General features: G+C 44.1%; 1 protein-coding gene across 1 annotated transcript in view; it reads left to right on the plus strand.

The window, feature by feature from the left end:
* Window positions 1-13,613, plus strand: part of GRIN3A (glutamate ionotropic receptor NMDA type subunit 3A) — a 145,675-nt gene extending 132,062 nt beyond the window's left edge. Inside the window, exons 7-9 of the mRNA XM_055302357.1 lie at window positions 7,707-7,871; window positions 8,676-8,752; window positions 13,274-13,613. Of these exons, the coding sequence (XP_055158332.1) occupies window positions 7,707-7,871; window positions 8,676-8,752; window positions 13,274-13,613 (582 nt within the window). The remainder of the gene's footprint in view (window positions 1-7,706; window positions 7,872-8,675; window positions 8,753-13,273) is intronic.
* Window positions 13,614-13,821: the final 208 nt, after the last annotated feature.

Genomic DNA, 13,821 nt, shown 5'->3' on the forward strand with positions numbered 1-13,821 from the left:
AAGCCTCACTGTATCAGAGAAATCTTCCTAGAACAGACTCATGGATTCACTTCAGGGTTCTACATTGAGAAATAAAGTCTATTTCAAGATAGGTTCTATTTACAGCTTGGAGCTAGAGGAGCTTAGTCCTTTAAGCAGTCTATCGGGTCATGTTCTTTGGTTGCAAGCAACAGATTAAGCAAGAAAAAAGGGGATTATCAAAAGAATAGTGGGGAGCTCAGTGTTTTGAAGTAAGGAAAAGAATAACTGATAATGCCTCAGGAACCACAGGACTCCAGGGACTATGACTTTGAGGCATTGGTACTGGAAATGACTCAGTCTCAAACAACTTTCAATGCCAATATCTCTGTTTCAAATGCAAACTGGCTTACCTTGGGTCACATGCTTGGCTTTAAGGGACCAAACAATGAAGAGTCTGATTGGTAGATAAATGAAAACTATGCATTTTCCCAAGGAAAGGGTCCTAAGCAAATAAAATCAATACAATACTTGCCCAACACAAGTTGGCTGAAATTACTGCATTCAATCTCTAACTTTTTATTAATTGCAAATATACTTCCCTCCAATTAGGTCCCAGAGTGATGAATACTGGTATTATGAAGTCATGATGGCGAGTTTTCCAAGCTCAGTTTTCTCATCTATCAATTGAGAATACCCATCTCTATCCTACTCCCTCACAGAATTATTCTAAAAATCTCCTGAGATATACAAAAGTGTTCAGGGAGTAGAAGGAAAGGAGAAGAAATGGGTAGGAAATATCATAAAGGGAGACAGAACATAAAGACTCCTAACTCTGGGAAATGAACTAGGGGTGGTGGAAGGGGGGGAGGAGGGCAGGGGGCAGGGAATGGGTGATGAGCACTGAGGGGGGCACTTGACAGGATGAGCACTGGGTGTTATTCTGTATGTTGGTAAATTGAACACCAATAAAAAATAAATTTATTATTAAAAAATAAATTAAAAATAAATGTGTTTAGGGATCCCTGGGTGGCGCAGCGGTTTGGCGCCTGCCTTTGGCCCAGGGCGCGATCCTGGAGACCCGGGATCGAATCCCACATCGGGCTCCCGGTGCATGGAGCCTGCTTCTCCCTCTGCCTGTGTCTCTGCCTCTCTCTCTCTCTGTGTGACTATCATAAATAAATTTAAAAAAAATTTTTTTTAAAATAAATAAATGTGTTCAGGGAGAAAAATTGGTATACATTTACATTATACAAAAAGATTCTAGCTTTTGAATGCTTTCATCCGTTCTTTCAAAAAATATTAATTGAAGACCAAGTAAATGCTAGGCACTGTTCTAAGCAATCAGGGTACAGTCTGAACAAGATGAACAAAACCCCTATCCTCTTGGAGCTTACATTCTATGTAAGAAGGGAAGTAGGCAATAAATAAAATATATTATGTTAGGAGAAAAATAAAGCAGAGTAAGGGAGTTAGGTTGTGTCCAGGAAAGGAAGAGGAGGAAGTTTTGCCCTTTTTAACCACATGGTTAGGGGAGACTTTATTGATAAATGACATTTGAATAGAGAATTGAAGAAAATGAGGGAGAGGAACAATACTGATTACTGGCAGGAGTTGCAGGCAGAGAGCACAGAAAATGAAGACTCTCAACTGCTGCATAGACTTAAAGAAGCAAGAGGAAGCCCAAGTAGCTGAGCAGAATGAACAAGTGAGAGAAGGATATGAAGTCAGAAGTACAGGACTAAATCATGGAAGGTCATTTAGACTATTGTAAGAACTCATGTTTACTCTAGAGGAGATGGAAAACCGTCACCAGACATGGAATGACATGTTTTGTTGAGGGAGCCAAGCTGGATGCTGTGCAGAAGACAGACTGAGGGGATCAGAGAACCAAATAGAAGGCTATTTCGATAGTCCAAGTGAGCAATGACGGTGGCATAGACCAGAGTGGTTGGTTGAGGTGGTGGGAAGTCATCAGATTCTAGGTATACTTTGAAGGTAGGGTTCGCCATATTTGCAGACACACTAGGTATGGATGCTAAAGAAAGAGAGCAGTCAAAGATGACTCTAAGACTTTTTGCCTGAATGATAGCAAGGATGGGGATTCTCTGATGAGAAAGACTATGAGAGGAGCAGTTTTCAGGGAGGAAAATTAGTTTATTTCAATGTGTTAAGCTTGAGATGTCTGTTAGATATCCTAGCAGCAAGACTGAATAAGAAGTTGGGGAAGATATAAATTTAGAAATCATTGGCCTGTAGGTAGGATTTATAGCCGTGAGTCTGGACAAGAAAGTGAAGGTAGCTAAAGAATCAAGGCATGCCAATATTTATGATCATATAGATGGGGAGGAACCAGTAAACAAGACTGAAGGAGAACAGAGAGGTATCCCAGAAGCAGTGAAGAAAATATATCAAAGAGGATGAAATAATCAATGGTGTCCAACCTGGTACATGAATAAGGTGAAAACTGTTGTATTTGGCAATGCGGAGGTCATTGACGGCTTTGACAGGAGTTGTCTAGGTTACAGGTTGGGACAAAAAGCCTAATTGGAATGAGTTCAAAAGAGAATGGGGACAGAGAAATTGAAAACAAGTATAGCCAACTCCTTAGAGGACCAGAGAAAGTGTGCAGTTGGTATGTTGAGAGATATGTACTGGGGGCTAGGAAGGCTTAGCTCTTGGACTCAGTAACATCTGAAGCATGATGCATGAAATACTCTAACTGCATTTCTTTTTTTTTTTTTTAAAGATTTTATTTATTTATTCATAAAGACAGAGAGAGAGAGAGGCAGAGACACAGGCAGAGGGAGAAGCAGGCTCCACACAGAGAGCCCGACGTGGGACTCGATCCAGGGTCTCCAGGATCACACCCTGGGCTGCAGGCGGCACTAAACCACTGCGCCACTGGGGCTGCCCTCTAACTGCATTTCTTGCTGGAGGTTTCAGAATTAGTCATCTAACCAGCTGTCAGATGTTTCAAATGTCCACATCTGAGCAAGATGCAAAGCACGGTTTAGGCAGCAACAAAATTGGTGGTCTTGGCCTCTTTATGCTGGGAGCACTCATAATCTGGGCAGGGACCACTTAGAACATTTGACACAACAGGCATCTCCCTTTATCTGAATCTAGTCCATTCCTGGAAATACGTTGGCTGGTGAACTTCTAGATGGTGGGAGTCCTTTCCATTGTTTTAAATGAAAAAAGAAAAACCAAAAACAAAGCATTCCTACTTCATCCAAAAACCCCAACCAGTTTTAAATATCACTAAAACACTCTTAGACACGTGTGTTTAATATCTAAGGCACAGTGCATATGACAGTCCATCAAGGATTTCTGCATAATAGGAAGCATTTAAAACACCGCTTCTTATTCATTCTTTCTTTGATGCATAATTATTGGATATTCATGGGTGTGACATGCAGAGTATGTTTTCCCTCCACAATGCAATGAATATATGCCAATGTAAATAATAGAATGCTAAAGAAGCATAACATATATAAATAACATTTAGCCAAATAGTCAAGCAAGGCAGTTTTTTGAGTGGTTACACATTGATTAAAGAGGTAGCTCAGAAAAAAAAAAAGAAAAAAAAAAGAGGTAGCTCAGTGAGATTGGATGGCCTAGCATGAGTGTATGATGGAAAGTGAAGCCATAAATGGCCGAGATTTGCCCATGGCTAAATCTTAGGACAGTCTTCTCTCCTTGAGAGACTTGAGACCTCAGAAGTGTATGGCTGTGAGCTATCAAATGAAGCTGCAGACAAAGCCACAGGATAAAGAAAACAAAAACCTTATGTCTGTTTGCCTTTCTTTGTTGTCATTTATGCAGCTCCTGACAACACACCATTGGGCTCTGATTGCATTTCTGAACAGGATGTTCATACTCCCATCATTTTGTCTGTGTTGCTTAAATGTATTTTTAAGATATGACTTTGAATATCCACTGTTTCTCTTCTTCCTCTGGCCAGTGATAAATGTGGAGTTGAGCAAGTTCCACTTTATTAGAAAGTTTTCACATGGTATGTGGGGCAGATGCACATAGCTAATGCGCAGTACATGGAACACGTCCGAGGAGAAGAATGGCTGAATTACAACTGCAGCTGTACGTCTTATCACTCAGACTCACACACAAGCTAAACATGTTTGTTGGTGCTCACAGGCAGATTATAGCAGATTTTCAATTTGGATGTTGAGTTTTGAATTAAAATATTTGCACGTCGTTTTAGGGAATAGACAGTAAGAGTTCAGGTAGCAAGGGATACCTATAAATGGTATTCACTGGAAAGGTAGTATGGGGGACGCCTGGGTGGCTCAGCAGTTGAGCGTCTGCCTTTGGCTCGGGGCGTGATCCTGGATTCCCAGGATCGAGTCCCACATCGGGCTTCTTGCATGGAGCCTGCTTCTCCTCCCTCTGCCTGTGTCTTTGCCTCTCTTTCTGTGTCTCTTATGAATAAATAAATAAAATATTTTTAAAAAGAGAGAGAGAAGAAGAAAGGTAGTATGGGATTTAGCATCAAACAGTCCTGGATCTACAACCTGGCTCCCCCATTTATTAGCTTGTAAGATCTTGGGGAAGGTAGTTAATCTCTATGAGACTCAGTTTCCTTGAATGTGAAATAGGGATAATAATATTTAAAGGGTATTAAAAATCATAATATGCATATGTGATGCCTGGCACACATATTAGTTGTCCAATTTAAAACAAATTATAGTAATTATATCTACTAGTTTATTAGTATATGGGTGTAAACAAGTTAAAGGAAAAAATGAGGGGTGCCTGGATGGCTCAGTTGATTAAATGTCCAACTCTTGGTATCAGCTCAGGTCATGATCTCAGGGTCATGAGAGCAAGCACCGTGTCGGAGTCTGCTCAAGATTCTCTCCCTCTCGGCAGCCCGGGTGGCTCAGCAGTTTAGTGCCACCTTCAGCCCAGGGCCCAATCCTAGAGACCTGGGATCGAGTCCCGCATCGAGCTCCCTGCGTGGAGCCTGCTTCTCCCTCTGCCTGTGTCTCTGCCTCTCTCTGTCTCTCTCTCTCTCTCTCTGTCTCTCTCTCTCTCCCTCTGTCTCTCAGGAATAAATAAATAAAATCTTAAAAAAAAATTCTCTCCCTCTGCCAACCCCCCTGGTGATGTGCCCCCTCTATCAAATAAATAAATAAATAAATAAATAAATAAATAAATAAATAAAATATTTAAATAAAATATTTAAAGAAAAATGTGTAAAATAAACCGAATACAGCCTATTTGATATTGAGGTAATAAGAGGAAAATGAGACTGGTTATTGTCACGCACAAAAACACAGAGGGGGGAGCCATGTGTTTAAAGGCAAGATGTTTCACCGTAAGCTGCATTTTTCTCAGTCGTCTTGGCAGCACCTTCTAAGAGAGCAGTGCCAGTCTGTTAAGCGTTGTGCCAAATGTTTGATGATGTTAACGTCAAGAATGAATTCCCCCATTTTGTTCTTCATCCATGGCAGCGACAACTCACTGAATCCTTAAATAATAACCATATCCTGTACGCATTAGGACAGATCCCGCCCGAGGGCTATTTTCAGGCATATTTGTAACCTACTTTCTGGAGGTCAGCGTTATACAGTTGGTCACCACTTGTGCAGAGATGTCCCAGGAGAAGCCCTAGTACTTGTGTAGCTCTCCGGACCTGACACACCTCTTCCCTTTCCTAGACCAGCATTCCTTATTCCCTAGGGCTGGGCTTCTGCCTCATTGTCTCAGGTGGTCTGCCCACGTATCTTGCCTTGTTCTCAGTTGCCTAGACCAGGTCATGCCTCTGCTCACCTCCAGTCATTAGTTCTCCAGGGATCCTAGCATCTGTCATTGATGCAGAGCCATCGCTGGAGGATGTACTGTCATGGAGAAAAAGTGATTTCATGCCCAGACTCCAGTGGAGTCCCCAAGTTCTACCTCTGAACGCTGCCCCCAGATGGACTTCCTGGCATACCCAGGAGATGGACCCATGCCTGAACCATTTCTGGCTAAGTGTTTCTTCGGGACTGGAGGTAGAGGCAGGGAGAATGGAAGAAAGGAAACTCCAAGAGAACGGGAGGACACTGACATCCGTCATTTGAGGGTGATCAAAAATATAGGCTCTGGAGCTAGACTGCCTGACTTTGAACCCCAGCTCTAATCTTGGCTAGTTGTGTGACCTTGGACAAGTAGCTAAGTTATTTTGTTCCTAAGTTTCCTCACCTATAAAATGGAGGCAATGACAGTACCTACCTCATAGGTTGTTATGAAGAGTAAGCAAGTTGTGAGTGATAGTGTTCAAAGCTGTGCCTTCCACATATTAAGTGATAAATAATTATCAATGATGAGGATGATGACCAAAAGCCCCCGGCAGAGGGATGACATCAGGCTTCTAAGCACTGGCATCCGAGGACTTGCTTAGTATGGTTCTTCCTCACAGCACATGCCTCCTGCACCACCTACCCCTCAGCCACCACGGTCTGCTTCACAACCCCCTGCATCACTGGTGCCAGACGTCACTTCTTTCCCTGTTTCTGCAACCTTCAGAGTGCTTACGTCTCACCCAAGCCTCCACATTCTACCTCTCTCCCTTTACGTCTTATCTCATGAGCCCACTTCTCCACAAAACTGAGAAGGCATGGATCAGTGTCTGTATCATGGGGTATAAATTGTTTGCTTCCTCCCTAGACTCAAGCCCATTAAAGGCAGGGACGTAACCCTCCTATCCGAATCCTGTGGTACTTCTCAACCAGTGCCTGAAATACACACTCACTGTGTCAAAAGTCTGTCTTTTCTGTAGTCATTGATACCCGTGACTGAATAATAAATACCCATTTCATAGAGAACTCGTGAGGATTCTCTTAGATCTCATATGTAAATCACTTAGCAAAGTACCTGCCACATATAGTTGTTGTAACTATTGAGAATCTCAAGCAGGCTCCAAGCCCAGTGCAGAGCCCAACCTGGGGCTCAATCCCATGACCCTGAGATCATGACTTGAGCCAAAATCAAGAGTTGGACACTCAATCGACTGAGCCACCCAGGTGCCCTAGCTGCTGTTCTGGTGTACAGCAGAAAGAGCCCAGGCTTCACAGCTAAACAAACGTGGACCTATAGACCAGCTTTGTCACTTAAAAGCTGCAAGGACTTCAGTGTCTTCAACTGTAAATTGTGGTTTTAATACCTAGCTCAGTGCAAAAAAAGTAAGCAGTCAATAAATATTAGGTCCTATCTTTTCCTCCTCTGTGACTGTCTAATTTTGTGGCCTGCCTGAATTTACTTCACTCCCCTGGTCCCAGGTTCCTCATCTGTAAAATGAGGACATTGAAGTGGATGATTTCCATGTTCCCACCAGATCTAAATGTCAAAATTATTGAACTCATCATCTCTTCCCCTTAAACCTACTCGTCCTGTGTCCCTGAGAAAGGTTCTTTCCTTGACAACTCTGCAGCTCTTTAGTACATTAAATTGTTTCAATTCTTGGTCTCTGTCCCTCTACCTCTCCGTCTCTCTCTAGAATCTATAGGGTGGTCCAGACACTGGGACCAGTCATACGATAGGACTATATGTGCGTAGCTCCCAGGAAGCGTGCCGGGCAGTGGCCCTCGGTCCAGGCTGGTTCCTCCACAACACGTTGTAGTGAAGCCGGTCAAGCACAAAGGGAGGGGTGATCTCCAGCTCTCGTTGGGTCCCAGGAAAATGTATCAGCATGGGGCCAGGTGAAGCAACACATTCATGGCCTTTCCTTTCCTGTTCCGCCATAGACTTTGCAAATGGGCATCAAACACTTCTCTGGACTTTTCGTGCTGCTGTGCATCGGATTTGGTCTATCCATCTTGACAACCATTGGTGAGCACATAGTGTACAGGCTCCTACTACCACGAATCAAGAACAAATCTAGGCTACAGTACTGGCTCCATACCAGCCAGGTGAGTGCCACAGCATCCTGCCCAGTATCCTAACCTCAGAACTCCCACTGATGGGAGAGGCCAAGTCAGATGGGTGACAAGTTCCCAAGAAAACTAGGGTGGTGTAGACAGTTGGTGTAGAAGATGGAGTTCCTTCTATCTGATTAATTCGCTTCCCTCTTAAATTAGCCTACCCCATAACTCCCTGTCCTTTCATGGAACCCTCCGCTATTGCTCACATGGAAGCCATAGAATTGTTTTCAGCCTCGTTTCACTTAATAGTGACAACCTGAAGAGATGGTGTGAGAGGTGTATTTCCTAAAGACTTTTCTAGCCAGAATTGAAACTCCTTAAATGAGCTTGAAGTCCCTGTTGCCCTTTAGATGAACCCAGGGGCCCTTGTTCTGTCCCCATCTTCAGTGGCCCTGAGCTTTGAAGTCGGCTGGTGCCGAAGCCGAGTGCCACAGGATGGAATTTCTGTCAAGTAACCCAGATGCCAGCACTTAAGTTTTTGACACTCCTCTCTAGCACTTCTGCAAGGCCTCTTGCCCCACACGCTAGTTGTATCTTCATTGTATCACATGCCTTTTTACAAATCAGAGCATTTCTAAGCTTCCTACCAAGTTATTTTTTAATCCCCCCTCCCCCCCAGATAAGAATAATATCTTAGAATTTGGTTCTCTTGAGATTTCGGGCTGAAGGTTGATCCGTTTTCGGGCATCCCTGGAAATTTGTTTCGAGAGCCCAAGATCTGTTAACTGTGAGATACACAATTAACTGCGTGTTTCTAATAATCTCTACGTGTGAATCTGTTCTTCCTGCCAGAGATTACATAGAGCACTAAACACATCATTTGGAGAGGAAAAGCGGCAGCGTTTCAAGACAAAACGTGTGGAAAAGAGGTAAGAAGAGGCCAGCGCCAGGTGTCTTTATGTTTGTGAAAATAAAAGCGGAGAGATGTAACTGGGTCTCCCTACACATAGGGGAAATTATGTGTAAGTAATTCAGATCAGATCAGGACCAAGTTGTTGATAACACAACCAGTAAGAGTATGTGTGGTTTCAAACAGAAATAGGACAGAATAAAAAAAAAATTCTCTGTACATAATGGACAGGGAAATGCATTATAGGCCACGTATGGTTAAAAGCACGGCTGTGGTCTCTGGAGTCAGGCACCTGGATCATAACCTGTCCCAGACACTTGCCGTATGTGTGGCTTGGCAAATTATTTATTTAACTTCTCCGGGCCTCCGTGTCCTCATTTGTGAAACTGAGATAAAAACGGTACTCACTTCCTAGAGAGGCTGTAAGGATTCATTGAGATAATAATACAGGTAAAGCCCCGGGAATGAAGCTATTTTAGCTCTTGTTCTTGTGCACAAAATACACGCAAACCTTAATTCATGAGTACTGCACACAATTCGTTTCCTGCAGTGTGCCCTTTCTGGCATGTGGGCTCAGTGGGGCCTTTCTGCTCCCCACTCCTTTCCAGCACTCCTAGGAATATTTGAAATATGCAACAGACGTGTTCTGCTTAATTCGTTTCCTGGCACTCTTACTACAAATGCCCAGCAAAGCGTCTCATGGATAGGAAGTAACAAGCAGTAAATGCATAGAGGACATCTGAAAACCGAAGCTTCCCGCCTTCCCCACATCCAGCCTGTGGATGACTGCTGCAGCTAAAGGGGCCGGCTGTGCTGCACGCTGCCCCGGTGGCCCTCCTCCCCTCCTCATCCTCCTCCTCCTCCTCTTCCTCCTCCTCCTCCTCCCTTACACCAGAGCCTTCAGTTCAGGGCACTGCCTCCAAATAACTCTCATCTGTGGCAGATCATCAGCTCAAAGCTTGGCTCTCTGGGTGATTTTGAAATCTGCCACTCACATTTCCCACTCCTAATCGAGGAAAAGGAAAAAGGGGGTGAAAGGCATCATTCATTTTCATTGTTTATACCTCCTCTGGGACGGCTGCTGTGCCCATGTCTCCAGTGTGCATCTAGCTTGTCAGAACAATTTCCGTTCTCTCTGGAAGCCTCTCTTTCCAGTCAGTGAGCACTTCTCGCCCTCTCAGTCTGTGGTATTCCTGGATCATGTTGCAGCCCTGTCAGCGACAAGCTGTAGACTAATCGGGTCACAGCTGTCCTGTGTCATGTTACATGTATTTTTTCTGCAATTAAAACAAATTTTTAAACAGAGGAACACAGATAGACATAGCAGCAAAGACATCACACCTCATGACAAAGCATTTGTTTACCAGCCATAATAGAAACAGGAAGCCCAGTGATCCCATTTCCAACCATGGTGTGATTCCTAGTCACATCTCTTTCACCTGAGTTGGGCAAATGTGTCTTTCACTCAGTGTATGCACTTTCTTGGCAGATTCCCTTCTGAAGCCCCTTATTTTGAGGCACTAAAGCAGAACATGCCCTCCTGGCTTACCTTGGGCCTGCACTTCCCGGTGCCACCTCCCTACTACCGAGCACCCAGCCATAACCTTTCAAATGCAGTGAGTGTTTGAGGTCCCACAGCTGTCATCCCTTTTCTGAATGCTCCAGTGGAGTATTGAACTCCAAGTTTACAGAATTGGTCTGTGGAAGCTCGTTTCGCTCATTTTAAGTGCCAAGTGCAGTTCACCCGCTGGTCACCTTACATGCCAAGGCTCAGGAAGTTTCCATAGAAAACATAACAAAATGCTGAAGAGGCCTCCAATGAGAAACCAAATCTGACATCAGTATCTGTCATCTTCTATTCATAGGTGGCCCAGAGCCACATGTCGATTACCAGGGCACTTCATAGAATTTGTGATGGAATCCAGCTTTTGCTTATTTCTCTATATTCTATTCCCAGATATATGCACAAAGCTCTGGAGAAAACCAGATTGGCTATCTCTACTTACCTGATTTCTGTGGTTGCCTGGACATGCCAGGAAAATGTGCAGGTGTCCTACTATGAATCATTCTGTGATACTACAGTTAGGTTTGTTGGGTCAAAAACTCTTTCCCTCTTTTTTGGAAGAATACCTACACAAATGCCTGTGTCTGCTACAATTTGGCATCCTTCCAGCATGCTCTATATTTATAGAATGAATAAAACCATAGATAAGTGGGTGTATGCAGATGAGTCTGGCCCTGAGGACCAGGGACGATGGATGTGTGTGTACCCTCTGGAAAATAAAGATTTAATTGAGCTTAAAAAAAAATAGATGAACAAATGATTAACATATGGATTTGAGCAAAGGCCTAAAGAAATTCTGGGCCATGATACCAAAGTAGATGTTGCTCTTTTTCCATTTAATGCAGAGAAAAAAGTAGATATTGCGAGACACTATCCAGTCTTTAGTGTATTCAACCTGGGATTTCATATAAGTTTTGGTCTATACTTCATCCCACTAGGTTTCCAATACACCCTCATTTTCCCTTTCTTCTTGCCCCAAGGTATAAAAAAATTATAATCCACATAACACAAACACAAACAAGATTGTCTCGAAATTTTTCAAACTCAACTGGAAGAGATTTGAAGGAAAAATTAAAGGGAACTATAGGACTAGAATTTAAAATTTTAACCATACCCCTGACCCAGGTTTAAAGCCAGCGGAGCTCTAAGTGGGTTCATTATAGACTTTTACTCAACCCAGGACACATGAAAGTCAAGCTCTGGTGCCACTCACTCATTTATATGCCACTTAAACTATGAGAAATGTAAATGAACTGCAGAGTAGTTTGGAATATGTGTTTTAATGGCTTGGGGCAGGTATCTTAGTTTTTGCTGTGTGAGAAAATTATCTCAATAACTTAATTTTTTAAACAACTGCGAGTTAGCAATCTATGGGTCAGCTGTGCAGTTTACTGGTCTGGGCCAGACTTTGGCTGATCTTGGCTACGTTTGCCCATACATCTGCAGCCAGCTTGTGGAGAGGGCGAAAGCAGCTAAGGGCTGGTGGGTCTATGGCCTCAGCTGGGTCCACCGGGGAGACTGGGAACTCTCTCCACATTGTCTGTTATCATCAGCAGATCAGTCTGGACTTGTTCACATTGCGGCAGCAGGATTCTGAGAGAAACCCTTAGTGGAGGTGGACGAGGCTTCTTAAAAGTTTAAGTGTGGAACTGCTACCTGCCATTTCTGCTAGTTTGGCCCAAAACAAGTCATGAAACCAGACTAAATTCAAGAGGGAGGGAAAGCCAGACTTTTTCCCCTTGAATCCTCCTTGATAGAGCTGAGCCACAAAGTCCCAGTACCGAGGGACATGGATGGAAAGAAGGAATAAAGGATTATGACCATTTCTGCAGTGAACCAGAGGGCAAAATGAAACAGAATCATCCTATTAAGTCCTTGTGTTTCTGTTCTCATCCATGTAACTGAATCAAGACTTTATTGGCCCTCCCTCTACTCCTTCCCCTGGAGGTCCTCCCCTTCTTCTCCTGGGAAGAAAGAGCCCAGAAATAAAGTCTTGATTCAGTTACATCGTTGGGAACAAAAGCACAAGAACTTAACAGAGTGTTTCTACTTAGGTTCGCCCCATGGCCAAATGCAAAAATGGTCATAACCCTCTTCCTCCTACAAGAGTAGAAGAGAGCAACTGCCATGCTGCTTAGGGCGCTAGTCTGTTCTTATGGCAAGAAACTCTTCTCACTGCATCTAACTGTCAAAGTTTATTTCGGGCACCAAATCCCCCTTCTCCTGGGCCTGTCCAGCAGTAGCTCTTGCTGTTCACAACCAGAACAGACAGTGGAAGGTGGTTTGAAGCAAGCCTGAAAGAGGGTTGTGAATCTATTTCTATTGACTTTCATTATTCCAGCAAGAATTTGAGGCTTTCTTGGGGTTTCTTTTTAGCTTCAGACCTGAGCTGTCATTCTCAACCCACATAAAGTCTTCCCTATAATGGAACACTTTTTGCTGAAACCCGCAGCTTGAATGTTTATTCTCCTCAAACTCAAGTAGTAAACATCAGTGTAGTCCTATGGGACAGAGGATGAGCTGTTTTATGGTATCTATCAGCAGGCTTATGCTTAGAGTCCAAGAGGTGAATAAACAGATCCTCACTTTCACTAAAGCACCATTTTTGTAGCCATTGAATGTTTCAAGGCAGTGCTGCTCGCTCAGCCTCACTGGTAGGAAGGAAATGGAAAGACGTCCAAGGTTCTTCATAAAAGATATATGCCACACCCTGGTCCCTCCGCCCTCCCGATGATCCATTCCAATTTCAGGGCAGCGGAAGTCTTGGCAAAGCTTTGAACTTCAGTTGAAAAGAACTGTAAAATGGCTCTTTTTGTCCCTACACCACCCCAGCAGGTAGTCCATCCGTGGCTTTGTTACTTCATCTCTGAATACACATCCAGCTCCATAGTCAGTTTGAAATGGCCAACAGATGGGGAGCAGCACTTCTGAGAGCTGCAGAGTGGAAGGGGAATCTAAAGTGTCTTTGTTTCCCAGGTCCAGTGTGGGACCCCGTCAGCTCACTGTGTGGAATACTTCCAATCTGAGTCATGATAACCGGCGAAAGTACATCTTCAGTGATGAGGGAGGACAAAACCAGCTGAGCGTCCGGACCCACCAGGACATCCCGCTCCCTCCAAGGAGGAGAGAGCTCCCTGCCTCGCTGACCACCAATGGGAAGGCGGACTCCCTAAGTGGAGCTCGGAACTCGGTGATGCAGGAACTCTCAGAGCTCGAGAAGCAGATTCAGGTGATCCGGCAGGAGCTGCAGCTGGCTGTGAGCAGGAAGACGGAGCTTGAAGAGTATCAAAGGACAAACCGGACTTGTGAGTCCTAGGTGACCCTGCCTGCCGCTCCCCTTCTCGGTTCTGGGCATTCCTCTGAGCCCTTGAGACACTTTGCGATGCTCTTTTGTAACTACTGACAAAAGTGTGGGGAAGCGGAGGTCTAGGTCTTCTGAGAGGTCAAGTCTGCCCATCGTAGCCTAAAAATCAGCCACAGCCCTTCCCAAGCTGACTCCCTAGCTCTCCAGGGTAAGGGGTCTT

This window comes from Nyctereutes procyonoides, unplaced genomic scaffold (genome assembly GCF_905146905.1).
Source record: "Nyctereutes procyonoides isolate TBG_1078 unplaced genomic scaffold, NYPRO_anot_genome, whole genome shotgun sequence".
NCBI classification, from domain to species: domain Eukaryota; kingdom Metazoa; phylum Chordata; class Mammalia; order Carnivora; family Canidae; genus Nyctereutes; species Nyctereutes procyonoides.